The 16,021-nt window shown below is 39.3% G+C and overlaps 2 protein-coding genes across 2 annotated transcripts; both read left to right on the forward strand.

Annotated features, from left to right (window-relative positions):
- The first annotated feature begins 616 nt into the window (after positions 1-616).
- LOC131649097 (uncharacterized) lies at positions 617-2,030 on the forward strand. Its single transcript, XM_058918842.1, has 2 exons — positions 617-1,600; positions 1,701-2,030. Exons 1-2 carry the CDS (start codon positions 617-619, stop codon positions 2,028-2,030), a joined length of 1,314 nt encoding a protein of 437 aa, XP_058774825.1.
- A 3,117-nt stretch (positions 2,031-5,147) lies between these two features.
- Positions 5,148-5,831, forward strand: LOC131649098 (uncharacterized). The gene has a single exon (XM_058918843.1). It carries the CDS (start codon positions 5,148-5,150, stop codon positions 5,829-5,831), a length of 684 nt encoding a protein of 227 aa, XP_058774826.1.
- The last annotated feature ends 10,190 nt before the right edge of the window (positions 5,832-16,021 follow it).

Consider the following 16,021-nt stretch of genomic DNA (forward strand, 5'->3'; position numbering starts at 1 on the left):
TTGGTAATTCAAGTTTCATAGCATTACAAACAAATTAACGACTCACCTAGCATCTTTTACATTTAAAAAGACAAACCATTTATTTGTGTTATTTACTTTTGCAATAATTCTCTAAAATCAAACCATCTTATTATTTTTGTTCAATTGGACTAATAAACACTTAGTAGTTACTACGCACTCCTCGAGACTCGATACTTGGGAAAATACCTCTTATTACTACAATAGGTAAAAATAGTACACTTGCTATTTTTCCTACCAAGTTTTTGGCGCCGTTGCCGGGGAGTGCCAAATTACAATGTTTAAATTTTAGTTCAATTGAAGTTTTATTGCTATGCAATTAAAATTTTATTTCTTTTGCATTTAAATTATCCTTCACTAACTCTTGTCTAATCTGTTTATGCGAGGTAAGGCCTCAGCTGATTTTCCTTTTGACGCCGAACCGGAACGAAGCTTACATCGCAGACTAAGGAAAGCTAAATTAGCTAGACTGGAAACTGAAGGAGAAACACTGACTCAAAACACATAAGAAGATCTGTCAATCCACTCTGAGTCAGACACTAATCACTCTGAATCAGAATCAGAATCAGAATCAGAAACTAAAACACTTCCTGAGACCATGGCTGCAGACCCACCATCACCAGAAATACTACTCGGTGATTATGGTAGAAACAACATTCCAAGTGGTCGCTTGACAATAGTAAACCAACCGGTGAATGTAGCACAATTTCAGCTGCATCCTAGTACAATCAATCAGCTTGAAAGACGGTCATTTGCTGGGAGAGTGAATGAAGATGCCAACAAACACCTTGAAAGATTCCTGACTATGAGCTCAATGTTGAAGATAGAGGGACATACGGAAGAAACTAAAAGACTTCGTATGTTCCCATTTACACTAGCTCATGAAGCTGAGGAATGGTTCTATTCCCTACCTACGGGAAGTATCACTACATGGGCTGAGATGGAGAAAGCATTCTTGCAAGAATATTTCCCCGCATCCGTATCATTGAGAAAAAGATACGAAATCCTGAATTTCAAACAGAAAGAGGGTGACTCACTAGGAGACGCTTACAAAAGATTCAAAATAATTCTATTGGCATGTCCTACTCACAATATGGATGATACTAAGCAGATGCAAATGTTCGTTAATGGACTAAAAATTCAGGCAAGGCATATTCTTGATTCAGCAGCCGGTGGTTCATCTAATTTTGCAACAACCACTGGTATGAAGAAGATAATTGAAGCCATTGCCTCAAATGAGCATCTTGAGTTGTACGACAGAGTGTCAAGCAAGCCCGCAGGAATTATTAATTTGAAGTTGGAAACCAACAAACAGGTAAAAATTGAAGAAACAGTTGCTACAGAGGTTGAGAAAAGGTTAAAGGCACTAAACATTGGTGCTCAGAAAGTGGCTCAGGTACAACAAGCATCAAATGAAGTATGTGAAATTTGTAGTGGACCACACAACACTGTTCACTGTTTTGCAACTCCACAACAGATTGAAGACATTAAATTTTTGAAGCAAAATAATCCCTACTCCAACACATACAATCCATGGTGGAAGAATCATCCCAACTTTGCATGGAGAGATCAGAAAGGGAATGTACAACAGCAAGCACAGGGGCAATATCAGAACCAATATCAGCAACAACAACAAGTTCCAAAAAAGGCAGAATGGGAAATTTCATTTGAAAAGATGGCAGCCCACAACATTCAATTCCAAAAACAATCAAAAGAACACTACTGCTTCTATCAAGACTTTGGAAGTGCAACTGGGTCAAATAGCTCAACATTTGGCTTCAAGTTCACAAGCTCATGGAACCTTGCCAAGTGGAACTGTTCAGAATCCTCGAGATCAAAATCATGTCAAAGCTGTGGTCACAAGAAAAAGTAAAGCGACTGAGAAACCTGAAGAAGAAAAAGTTGAAGATGATGGAGTGTTAGAGGTTGATCTCGAAATCAGAGACAATTCAAAACAATCGGAAGAAGTGATAGCACCTCCAAAAGCTGACAGAAAAGAAACAGGAACCTAAGCAGAAGATTGTGCTCCCTTACCCAACCAGGTCAAAGAAGAAAGACCAACACGAGAAGAGTTTTGAAAGATTTCTGGAGTTGTTCAAAAAGCTAGAGATTAACATCCCTTTTGCTGAAGCTTTAGAACAAATGCCAATTTATGCTGTAACACCCCAAATCTACCCCGTAATTATAAGCGAAAAATCAGAGTGCATTTAAAAATCTTCATCAAACAATGGGATGTCACTATTCGACTAATAAATCTGACCATAACTTAACTGCTCAAATCAACATATTAATCCATTACGTTTGTAGAATAATACCGATAAACCTCGACTTCAACTAATTCCAATGAATAATTCTTTGATCAATTTAATTAAATAATTAATTAAATTCGGGGCGTTACAACTCTCCCCTACTTAGAATATTTTCGTCCTCGAAAATCCATCCGACATAACCGTCCTCAACTTCGCTTCAAACTCTCCAATTCTTGATTGCGTTTGACAACACTTCGACTACCAAAATAACTCAATCTGACTTAAATCCAATGTCAATTATTCGACATCTCAATAACATACTCGTTAATAACTTACCAACCATCTCAGGAACCTCTCGGCTCTGATACCACTATTGTAACACCCCAAATCTTCCCCGCAATTATAAGCGAAAATCAGAGTGCATTTAAAAATCTTCATCAAACAATGGGATGTCACAATTCGACTTAAGCAAACAAACATACTTATATTGCATTTAATAAAGATACATAGCATTCGGAACAAAACTTTATTCACCACTTACAACTTAAACTTATAAACAGCTTTCAATTCAACTTAACACAAATGTCATCATGGAATACAATAATCATATAATAACGACTAATCCCCCCGAGTGCTACGTATCAGAGCAATGGACACCAACTCGACTTGCCATAAAGCAACATAAAGACTTCACATAAATAATCTCAGACCTCCACGACTAATCTATACTTATGGTAGCAACAACCTTAACTCGCTTATACATGGAGATACAATCTCACTTCATTAACTTAGCAACAGAGTCATCACTGCTCAACAATACCTTGACATATGATCCTTAAGGTAGTACCAACCATAACCTTCTCATACTTGGGTGTTCAACACCACACCATTATCGTAATAACATTATTCTCAACACCAGAACACACACTTACTTTCATTCCCTTAATTATACATGCCAATCTTTAACCAACACCAACAACTCTATCTCCGCCTCATCATATCACTCTTATAAGTTTCATCAACATAGCCAGCATAATCAACTCAGTCATAGTACAAAATATCACTTCTTACTTACAGAGTCCAACAACAATATCGCGACAACGGAAACCAACTCACTATAACATCAACTTAACAAGATTACTCGACAAATACACCCAACTCCACCATCAATTAACAACTCTAGTATTGTCCTTATAAACTCGGCAAAAATACCATATTTCTGATACCTTGTTCTCATCTTAACAGCCCACCAAATCAAACATGCAGATACAAACATATCATTCCCCTAGGCTTCCGATACCTAGTTCTTCACCTCTAACAAACACACACGCACAGCAACTGCGCCACCTTACACATCCGCTGCACAACTCTGATAATCCATCTTAAGTCACTGTCCACGTTATGTCTTTCCGTCAATTACATGGTTCACAAGTCTTAATCTAGTTCAGACTTCCTTAAACATCCGTCACAAAATCGTTGTTCACTCGACATTCTCAATCCCTCACTTTGCGACGTTATCTCACCTATAAACCAGCTTCTCCGACTTGTTCATTACTTCTCAACTATTCATGGATACTTTTCCGTTAATTCCCACCAACTAGAGAACAACTATCTTCACGACGTAACACTCATCCCTTTACGCACAATCAAGCTAGCAAGATACGTCCATGCCATCCAATCACGATTCTGTCTACTATCAACAAGAGATTAAGGGTGATCAAGTCCTCAATTTGTCAATAGATATCCGACAACCATAATGGAGTATAAACCATCATTACCAACATTAATAATTTCCTTTTCCAACTTGTACTCATATCACCAGAAGCAATATGATTTCGTAATTCACTAATCTTCCAAAATCATCCGAAAAAAACTAACACCGGCGTCTTGCAGCTACTTCCTTCAGCACCTCTGATGATACATCAGAACAAAATTCATGTACACCATTATCCACACTTCTTATTATTGAAATCATACTCATCTCTTCGCATTACCAATTCTTACTCGCGCTTCAGAAAGTTTCAACAACTTCAATGGCTTCTACTACTGCCTCAATCATTTGCATCAATCTTACAACAATACTTCTTTTAATCACTGATCCAACATCGACATCTTACGCAAGGTTTCTCAACCAACAACTTCACAGTCCATCAGCAGCACTAGAACATCTCACTTTCTAAATTCCATCTTCTAGAATTTATTCTCATTACTTACAATTACCTTCAGACACATCAGGAGCTTGCACCATACTCGCATACCAACAACCTCTACATAGCTCCTCATCCTTCGAGAAGTGAACATCAAAAATTCCTGCTCATCTTCTTCCTCAAGATGCTCCACTTAATTAGCAACAACAATCTTAAATCCAAGTCATCTTCGATTCAAGAAACAACAAACTCCAACAACACTTGCACTGTCGCCCCCAGCAACATACTACATCCTACAACTGAAACATAACCGAGAAGCATAGCTTCTCCCCCACTTAGCTTCAAACCAACTCCTGCAGACCAACGACCAGAAGAACAACAAGTACCGACAGTGTTTCACACACTCGTCGTGTACACGGGAATAAACATCATTTAGACAACATTGGGCGGACGGACCGACCTGCTCTGATACCACTGTTGTAACACCCCAAATCTACCCCGCAATTATAAGCGAAAAATCAGAGTGCATTTAAAAATCTTCATCAAACAATGGGATGTCACAATTCGACTAATAAATCTGACCATAACCTAACTGCTCAAATCAACATATTAATCCATTACGTTTGTAGAATAATACCGATAAACCTCGACTTCAACTAATTCCAATGAATAATTCTTTGATCAATTTAATTAAATAATTAATTAAATTTGGCGCGTTACATATGCCAAATTCATGAAAGACATTATATCAAAGAAGAGATCTATTGCGTCCGAACCAATTCAATTGACGGAGACTTGCAGTGCTATACTTCAAGGTTTAAAAATTCCAGTGAAGAAGAAAGATAGAGGGGCGGTGACTATTCCGTGCACAATAGGAGACATATCCTTCAAGAAAGCACTAATTGATTTAGGTGAAAGTGTCATCTTGATGCCCCTATCAATTTACAAAAAGCTTGGGCTAGGTGCAGTACAAGACACACGCATGACACTGCAATTTGCAAATCACTCGATGAAGAGACCCTATAGTATTGCTAATGATGTCCTAGTGAAGATTGATAAGTTTGTTTTTCTGGTGGATTTTGTTGTCCTTGAAATGCCAGAAGATGAGCAAATCCCTTTGATTTCGGGAAGACCTTTTCTCGAGACAGGAAGATGCATGATAGATATGGAGGGAGGCACAATGACCCTCAAAGTCTATGATGAAGAGTTGAAGATCGATGTCAGAGATACCATGAAGTTCAGAGATGAAGAGATTTCGAGCAAGCAAGTTGGAATATTGGACACGGTTTTCATCCAAGTTATTCAGAGTAAGATACCAGAATTACCATTGGAAAGAGTCCTCATTTTGTCTATTTATGAGAAGGATGAAGATATAAATGAAGCGGAATCTAAAGTGCTTGCTATGTTAGAAGCATAACCTAAATGGAATAAGCCAAAACCACACCGGTGGGAAGACTTGAGGCAATCTGCATCTCCTGAAGAAGAGAAAGAAATTAAAAAGAAAAAGGAGTTGAAACAGCTACCGGAAAACTTGAAATATATTTTTCTTGATTCAGAAGAGAAGTGTCCAGCTATTATCAACTCAAGTCTTATGGAGATCCAAGAAGAGAAGCTCATCAAGGTACTTAAGAAACATAAAAGTGCCATTAGTTGGGCTATTGAGGATTTGAAGGGAATAAGTCCTACAGATTGTATGCACAAGATTCTGATGGAAGACAATCAAAAACCAGTTGTTCAACCACAACGAAGGTTAAATCCGGCAATGAAGGAAATTGTCTGCCAAGAAGTTGTTAAGCTGTTAGATGCAGGTTTGATATACCCCATCTCAGACAGTTCGTGGGTGAGCCCAGTTCATGTGGTGCCTAAAAAGGGGGGCACGACAGTTATTATGAATGAAAAGAATGAGTTGATACCAACCAGAACGGTGACGAGATGGAGAGTGTGTATTGACTATAGAAGACTGAACACGACCACAAGAAAAGACCACTTTCCGTTGTTGTTTATTGATCAAATGTTAGAAAGATTGGCAGGTTATAATTATTAATGTTTCTTGGATGGATATTCTGGCTACAACCAAATTGCAGTAGCCCTTGAAGATCAAGAAAAAACAGCTTTCACATGTCCATATAGTATCTTTGCCTATAGAAGGATGCCATTTGGATTGTGCAACGCTCCAGCAACGTTTCAACGATGTATGACTTCAATCTTTGCTGACATGCTAGAAAAGCACATGGAGGTTTTCATGGACGACTTTTCAGTGTTCGGTCCATCCTTTGACGACTGCCTAACAAATCTCTCTCTTGTACTTGAAAGGTGCCAACAAACAAATTTGATCCTTAATTGGGAAACATGTCACTTTATGGTAAGAGAATGGATTGTGTTAGGCCACAAGATTTCTCATTGGGGAATTGAGGTGGACAAGGCTAAAGTGGAGGTGATAGTCAATCTACCTCCACCAGTGAGTGAAAAAGGTATAAGGAGTATCTTAGGACATGCGGGATTTTACCGTAGGTTCATAAGAGACTTCTCAAAAATTACGAAGCCTTTAACCATTTTGCTCGTGAAAGATACTCTGTTCCTTTTTGACAAGAAGTGTGAAGACGCTTTTGCCACCTTGAAGAACAGGTTGGTGTCTGCCCCTATAGTCATCTCACCTGACTGGTCTCTACCTTTCAAAATCATGTGCGATGCTAGTGACGTAGCAGTGAGGGCAGTGCTAGGCCAGGGGAAGGAAAAGCTATTGCATGTTATCTATTATGGCGGTCATGTTTTGAATCCAGCTCAGATGAATTATGCCACCATAGAAAAGGAGCTGTTGGCGGTGGTATACGCCTTTGATAAATTCAGATCCTACTTGTTGGGAACAAAGGTAATTGTTTATACTGACCATGCTGCATTGAAATATTTTTTGCCAAACAGGATTCAAAATCAAGGCTGCTCAGATGGATCTTACTCCTGCAAGAGTTTGATTTGGAAATTCGAGACAAGAAGGGATGCGAAAACACAGTGGCCGACCATTTGTCCAGAATGTCTCCGATCCAAGAAACTGAAGAAACTCACCCAATCAAGGATGAATTCGCCGATGAACGCATCCTAGCTGTGATTGGTATCCCGTGGTTTGCAGATTATGCAAACTACTTGGTAGGTGGTACCATACCTGATGATTTTGATTATAACAAACGAAATTCTTTTTACATGATTGCAATTTTTATCTCTGGGATGAATCATTCCTTTACAAGAAAGGAGTTGACGGGCTGGTGAGAAGATGTGTGCCAGAAGAAGAAAAAAGAGAGATATTGGTAGCGTGTCACAATTCACAGTACGGAGGACACTTTAGTAGAGACAGAACAGCTGCTAAAGTCCTCCAATCCGGATTATATTGGCCAATGCTTTTTAAGGATGCTCAGAGTGTGGTAAGGGAATGTTATAGATGTCAACAGACAGGTAACATTTCCAAGAGGAATCAGATGCCACAAAAAGGTATGCTCGAAGTGGAGTTGTTCGACTTATGGGGGATTGACTTCATGGGTCCCTTCCCACCATCATCTGGTAAGCTCTATATCTTAGTGGCGGTAGATTACGTTTCCAAGTGGGTAGAAGCAGTTGCTCTACCTACAAATGACGCCAAGGTAGTGGTAAATTTTCTCAAGCACAATATATTCTCTAGATTTGGGGTGCCTAGAGCATTAATAAGTGATGAAGGTACCCATTTCTTGAATAAGCTCATGGAGAATCTGTTGAAGAAGTACAATGTGAAACACAAAGTTGCAATAACTTACCACCCGCAGACAAGTGGCCAAGTTGAGGTTTCCAACAGGCAAATTAAGCAGATTCTCGAGAACACTGTCAGTGCTTCAAGGAAAGATTGGGCAGTGAAACTAGATGATGCATTATGGGCATACAGAACTGCTTTCAAAACTCCTATAGGAATGTCACCGTATCAGCTCGTTTATGGAAAAGCATGTCACCTACCACTTGAACTCGGGCACAATGCTTTTTGGGCCTCAAAATATTTGAATTGTGATCTGACTAAGGCTGGTGATTCTAGAATTCTACAACTCCACGAGTTAGAAGAGTTCAGGAATCAAACGTATGAGAATGCCAAGATATATAAAGACACAACCAAAAAATGGCGTGATCAAAAGATCCAGAAGAAGGAGTTTTGGGAGGGTAACTAGTCCTCTTATTCAACTCTAGACTTAAGTTATTTCCTGGAAAACTCAAGTCTAGGTGGTCTGGCCCGTTCATTGTCAACAAAGTGTTCCCACATGGAGCTATCGAACTCAGAAATGACAAAAATGGGGATACCTTCAAGGTGAACGGTCAACGATTAAAACCATATGTAATAGGACAAGGATCCGGAACTATCCATGCCATGTTAAACGAAGCGCTGAGTGGGAGGCAACCCACTAGTTCGTTTTTAACATATTCGTTTTGTGTTTTGTTTTTGTTTTGACAGAGCCATAAAGGAGTGACTAGAGAAGAAGGAGGAAACACACAAGAAAAAAGAAAAAAAATTTGAAGGCAGTGCCTGACACGGTCAGCCCGTGTCACCTGACACGGCCGTGTCAGGCTGAGCGAAAATTCAAAGAAAAAAAAGGGACCAGAGGGTGACACAGGCAGCCCGTGTCGGATGACACGGCCGTGTCACGGCCTCCAAAATTTTCTTTTCTTTCATATGTTGGAGGGCCCCACCAATTCTACTCTTTATTCCCCTACTCCCATTCTCTCTCATCACAACAACACAATCTCTTCTTCTTTTTCTCATCTCTCTCACAAAACCCTTAAACCTCCATTGAAACTCTTCACAAATCCTCAAACCCCCTTGTCATAAATCCTTATTTCCATATATCACCTTCACAAAAAGTGTTCCAAACTTTGTGCTATACCCATCTACGGTTTCCGTTTTCGCTAACTCCGATTTTGAGTTTTGTATACTTTTTCAGGTTACCTAAAATGCCCCTGAAGCAGAGTACAAAAGGAAAACAACCGATGGGAGAACCTTCAAGGTCACGCACCAGGCGCGGTAATGTTGCAACATAGGGAACGAATGCTCACAACATCTCTTTCAAACACCCAAAACATGAAGTTCGGTACTCACACCACATCCTCCTGAAAATAATTCCGAATAGGTATCTCAGTGCTAAAACTCTAGCTGATATAGGTCTCGCTGAGGAAGTTTATAGATTGCTTAATGTGGTAAGGTTATTAGAATTTATGCAGAATGAGACGCCCACTTATGAGCGCATTACTATTGAATTTTTTAGTACTGTTGAATATGTAGTACAGACTACGTGGGAAGGAGGTGTTCCTCTGTGTGCAGGTACTCTAAATTTCAACCTCTTCAATGAGGAATATAGTTTAAATTTATAGGAGCTGGGAGAAATCCTCCATCTACCTGCATATGGACCGGGAAGCTTCACTAAGACATTCAGCCCGAGCAAGTTTTGGAGCAGAATCACGGGCCTACAAGAATAAGAAGCTAAGGGGGCCAAAGCATCTCTAATTCAAAACCCATGCTTCAGGTATGTCCAAAAATGTCTGGCTTATTCTATGTTTGGCAGGGGTGATAGCACAGGAGTTGTATCCCAAGCAGTACTTTTTCTGATGAATGCTATGACCGAAGAAAGCCCGATCAATGTCGCTGCATTTGTGGCAGCCCATTTGAGAAAAGTAGGTAAAGTAGTGTCTGGTGATATTTTCGTGGGAGGCATAATCACTCAAATTGCCAAGTTTGTGGGATATGATCCTATAGCTTGCCAAGACACCCCAGTTGCAGGTATGACTAAAATTTATATGGACACTCTTATTAATCAAGTCATGATTGAGAAACAAGGAAATCTCTACGGGTACAAAGTGTCCAAGAAAGTTATTATGACTCTCTCAAACCCTGAAAAAATATCCACTCTAAATCATGAGAACTGGCGTTATCCTATTTTTGCGTCAAACTTTCATTTTGTACCTGAAGAGGACAATCCGGAGAACAGAGAAACCATACCAGTGAGCAGGGGGGAAACATCGCAAGGTGGTAGACAATTCTCTTCGCAGACTTCGAAAGAGTGGAGTTGGTTACAAGGGAAGGTTGCGGAGCTCAGGGCTGAATAAACCCGCCAAGGAAATGAGTTATTCCGCCAAGGAACCGAGTAAACCCGACAATGATAAATGCTAACAAACGTGCACCACATGATGCAATAATTGATGTTGCAATTCCCCCATCCTCCTCCACAATGATGTGCTTAGTAAGTTCTCTCTCGCATGTACGAAAACATTGGGGACAATGTTTAGTGCAAGTGGGGGAGGGATTTTATTTTACTGTTTTCATGTTTTGAGTATGTTTTATTTTAAGTGTGTTTTCTTATTTGGTATGTGGTAGTTTTTCAAATTCTGTCCAAAGTGTTACAGGTTGAAGGTTGTTGCTGAAGGCATGATTAAATTGGTAGTGAGTGGGTGAACGATACAACCCAAACTTAACCCCTCGAGGCACTTTGGAAGTGGATGTAACCGAAAATGTCAGACGCAACTTGAAGAACTAGACTGAGAAGGTAAGTGGTGAAATCGAGCCGGAAAGAAAAGTCACATGACATAAAGGGTGTGTTGAAGCTGCAAACCTAGCCTACATGGTGAGGAACATAAAAAGCCAAACACATGTAAAGATCATCATGAGAGTGAAATCAGGTATGGCTTTATCTCTCTAATTTTGCGTTTGTCCTACCGACACAGTACGAGTATGAAATCACACACTGAGGCACTTGTTTGTTTTCCTCAGAGCCTTTCCTACCTTCATTTATATCTTGTTTTATCCCTCATTAAACCCATTAATCCATTCCCCCTTGTTTGTTTTAACCCACACATGTCATCCATAACCATAATTCTATCATCTTTGTTTGGCACTTGTGTAGTTATTGTTTCTATTGAATTTGTGTGAAATTGTAAGTTTGGGGTGGTGCATAAGAAAATAAAGGGCAAGTGTGAATTGTAAAAAAAAAAGAAAAGAAAAGAAAAGTGTGTAACACACAAGAAAAAGAAAGAAGAAAAAAAAAGGGAAAGAGAAAAATAGTTTGAAACACTTGCCTAAAAATATTTGAAAGACTCGAACAATATTGATTACCCGGTAATTGGGTAAAATAGGGGAGTCTAAGAAGAAACCCCCTCACACAAACCCGAACACAAACACAAGAAGAATAACATAAGTGCTAGACCACAAAAACCATTTGCATATTGTTGCACCCCAAAATTTGCCCATCTTAGTTTATTTATAACCGGCTTATGTTTCTCATTCATCTGCATACTTTCATAGGTCATGTACATAACCTTGCACCCATTCATGAAATAATTTGAGACAGGGGATCAAAGGTCTTATGGTGAATTCATTGTCTTTTGCAAGTTTGCTTCAATTAAAGTTCTCCTGGAACATGGATTAGGGTTTATTTCCCCATTCCGTGTGATGATGAAGAGGTCAAAGGAATATTGGAATGAAGTTTATTTATTCGTCCATTTGTCATGAAAAAGAAGGCGGTTTGGCACTTAATTAGATGGCTTTCATGGATCATTAATTAAACAACCAAATGAAGTTCGTGGCTTAGAGTTTATTTCTCTAAATAATTAGTGAACATTCTGAATTTATGCTAATCCAAAGAAAATAGCACAGCATACACTACAGCTATCAAACCACTTCCATAACTTCATTCTATTTTTATAAATTGCCATGCAAATTTCAAATAAATTACATCCGCATCAGGGATTCCATTACACATTGGGGCGATTGCACAGAATAGAAATGAAGAAAAGATTGTGTCAAAGCTATTCTAAGTGATACATCTTCACCATGAGTGTGTTCCTTCAAGCTTTCATCCATCATCTACTGCACATGGCATACCAAAAACCTGCTGCAATTCACCATAATGCTACCCTGCATCAAGACAACAAAAAAAACGTAGCATAATCAGTAGCAGCCAAAAAACTGTTGCAGAACCCACACTAATTTCTTTTACTAACCTCATCCACACTATAACTACCACTTCTTAACAGTTTGTTATTAACCTATAACTGTTTCTTATTTAACTAAGAGATTATAACAGAAATTCTCCAATTGTCAAAACTAAACTTTCTAACCAATTACTAACTGCCAGCTCACATAACTACCAAAACAGAATCCTAACTAATTCCTAACCGTTTTGCAACTAACACTAACAGAATTTGTAACTAACAGTTACACTCCTATAACTAACTTTTTTATACCAGAGATAACAGAAAGAGTTTGGGGAACAAAATTTACCTCAGAATTCAGTCTCCTCCACTTCTATAAAACCAGAACCACCACACTTCAGAAGCCTCTCTATTCATCCTCCCCATTTTTTTTTCATCTCAATGATTCACTCTCTTCATGCTCTCACCATTTCATCACCAGCTCCACAACCCTTCTTCATTCACTTTCTTCACCACCTCTGAACCATCACTTTCTCTCCCTCTTCATCACCAAATCCCCTCGCTTTGTCTCTTCCTTCACCTCTCTGATTCCTCGTTGAATTTCATCATCTTCTTCACCTCTGAACCGGGCTCCAACTTTCAGAACTGATCAACCTTTACTCCTCTCTGAATTCATCATCTTCATCACCATTCACCAACTGAATCCTAACTACCTCTAACCAATTGTAACAGAATTCAACATAAAAATCAGAGATTGGAACTAACCTGAAGAAACCTATATAACAGAGTCAGCCTCACCATTTCACTCTCTCCACCATTTTTGATCCTCACCTTCTTCAATCACCACCTTCACATTCTTCATCCTACACAAATCTCTTCATCATCACCATCTTCACTTCACCATTCTCCACCATTTCACAATCTTCATCTTCTCTGATTCACCACCTCTGCACTCACCACAATCCTCCACCACTTCTCTTCTTCCACTCTTCAATCTTCACCATAATCATCCACACTCATCCATCTTCAGCCACCTTCAAACTTCAATCATCTTCAGCTCTTCTCTGCAACAACACTTTACTGCTTCATCATCACTACCGAATCACCAGTTTTGGGAATTCTTCACGATTCAACTCTGAACATTACACAATCTTCATCAGATTATTCATCATCAACTGCAGAAAATCGCAAACAACGACAACAACAACAAAACGCGCAAAAAAAATAGAAACAGAAGAGGAATAAAGCTCGAATCAGAGTAAACGGAAGGTGGGAGAACGAAGACGTATATCTCTGGTTTCCTCTTCGCTTTTCTTGAAATTGAAGGAAGACCGGCTGTTCTCCGGTTGAGAGACCGATCGGAGAGATGAGAGAGATGAGCGGAGGTTTGATAAAGAGTCAAGGCGGAGGAGGAAGCCGTGTACGGCGGTGTCAATTGGTTGATCGAAGGAAAGCTGCGCCGATTCCATCGCGAAGAAGAAGAATAGGGAACAAGCTGAAAGGTCACAACACAAAAACCCTATTTTTTCAATTCCCTTTTTAATTAATCTTTATTTTTATTTTCTTTTCTTGAATGATAAAAAAATCTGAGATAAAGAGAAATTGGGCCATGAAATTGCTATTTTCCCATCCTTTATGAGCCCGTTCCCTACAATTTTCGGAACCATACAAAAGAACACTATGGGCCGAATTTAGATTACTCCCCCATCAGGCCCAGGCTATCAACATCTTTTTTGACTAACAAAATTATGCAAACACTACAAAAAAATCACCCTCTCGGGCAAACCTTGGGCCTGCGCCAGTTTACTGGCTACACCTTCATTTTCAACCTACACCCCCTGTTTCCTTTTATTTCAATTAACCAATTTAGGTTTTAATTAGATTTCTTATCATTTTCTTTAGGTGATAAATGCTAATTTTTCTCCTATTAATTTTTAGACCTTAGTGCTAACTTTTTACATAAAAAATGTTCACAAAAATATTAGCTTTTAGGCTATTTGTTTTTTAGTCTTTTTACTTGACTTGTAATTCAATTTCTTTCATAAAAATCAACATAAAAATAATAGTACTTTTAATTCACTTTTGTGCTATATTTTGACTTGTTCTATTTCATGCTCTTGTACTATTTTCATGTATCCTACTTATTGACTTCTAATTGTGATCTTTATTTCCATATTCTTTTATTCCTAACCTTAGGTAGAAACCATGATAACATTAGGTAGAAATTCCCTTCATACTTAGGCTAGTTTCTTTTCCTTTTCAACTTCAAAACATCTAACAATATCCAAATTAAATCCCCATAAAAAAATACCAAGAAAATACTAAAAAACATTAATAAAAAAGGTAAAATCATTAAAAAGGGAATGGAAGCTTGAATCTCCCTTGCTTTAGGGAATCATTCGAGTGCTTGGATCTCCCTTGCTTTAGGGAACCATTCGGGCGTAAGTTCCCAAATTCTAAAAAAACACAAACCAAAGAGCAACTCGAGTCTCCCTTGCTTTAGGGTGCAACTTGAACGCTCAAACCCTTTTCTCTATCTCGCCTCTGAGGCATTCTTTAATCGGACACGTTATTTCCGCTCCATTCCCAGCTTAAGACTCCAGAGGTCGAGCAGCGGAGTGCGAATGTAACTTCGTCCACTAAAAAACACAAAAACAAACAAAAACTAAAGAGCCAAACTACGGCGCTCTGATTCCTGAAAAGGATACGTAGGCATTAGGTCGCGGGGCCTAAGCGAGCACAACTATTTAAAAACTTTATTTTCCCCGTGTTTCTTTTCTTTCATTTGCATGCATTCCCTTAGTAATTAAGCTTTAGATTTATACACCCTTTAGATAGCAACAAACATAGGTGGATACCATCGAGTACGATGGGCGTGAGGGGTGCTAGTACCTTCCCCTTGCGTAACCGACTCCCGTACCCTATCTCTGGTCGAAAGACCTCGTTCTTATTCACCTTAGGTTTTCTGATATTCCTTTCCCTCTTTGGGATAAATATATTGGTGGCGACTCTGTTCATTTTTGCGAGCGTGCGACAGCTGGCGACTCTGCTGGGGACGTTAGACCTATTGCGGGTCCGTATTTAGCGAGTCGATCCTAGCCTTTGTTTGTTTGTCTGTTTATTGGGTGTGCTTACATATTACTTATGCTTCGCTTCATTTACTTTATGCTTGCATATCATGTCTATTTACTGCTTGCATATCATGTTTATTTTCTTGCATTCTAGACTATATTATGGGCCCCCGTGGGGGCCACATATTTTTCTGCTTTGTTTTGCAGGAGGGGGGTTTTGTGAGGTAAAAGCCCCACTACCCAGGCCAGTGACACATAGGATTAGCGTGGATGCTCATGTTGACTCCCGTAGCGCTTGCTATGATCGAGCTTGACATGAGGTACCACAACTGGGCGAGGTTCTTTCATGGAACACTGTGTCTGGCACGCTTGTTGCCTCAAACACTTTGTACCCCATGGGAACTGTAGACCCTAGTGACCATTAGGGACCACTTGTCCGTGTCTAGACTACATACCCGTGAGATTGGGATGGGACAGGAAACTTGACCTCCATCATACCCGGATTTCTGCTATTCAATAAAAGGCGTCGAACCTTTGATCCTGGGACATTTGACTTATACAGAAGTTCTACATCAGTTATCTATTAGAATCAACGTCGAACCTCTGAATC

Source organism: Vicia villosa, linkage group LG2, assembly GCF_029867415.1.
Source record: "Vicia villosa cultivar HV-30 ecotype Madison, WI linkage group LG2, Vvil1.0, whole genome shotgun sequence".
NCBI classification, from domain to species: domain Eukaryota; kingdom Viridiplantae; phylum Streptophyta; class Magnoliopsida; order Fabales; family Fabaceae; genus Vicia; species Vicia villosa.

Bases quoted from the DNA above. Each gene is read 5' to 3' on its own strand.
- LOC131649098 (XM_058918843.1), top strand. From the start codon at position 5,148: ATGAAAGACATTATATCAAAGAAGAGATCTATTGCGTCCGAACCAATT.
- LOC131649097 (XM_058918842.1), top strand. From the start codon at position 617: ATGGCTGCAGACCCACCATCACCAGAAATACTACTCGGTGATTATGGT. The intron at 1,601-1,700 runs GTACAACAGCAA...AAAAGATGGCAG, and splicing joins GGAGAGATCAGAAAGGGAAT to CCCACAACATTCAATTCCAA.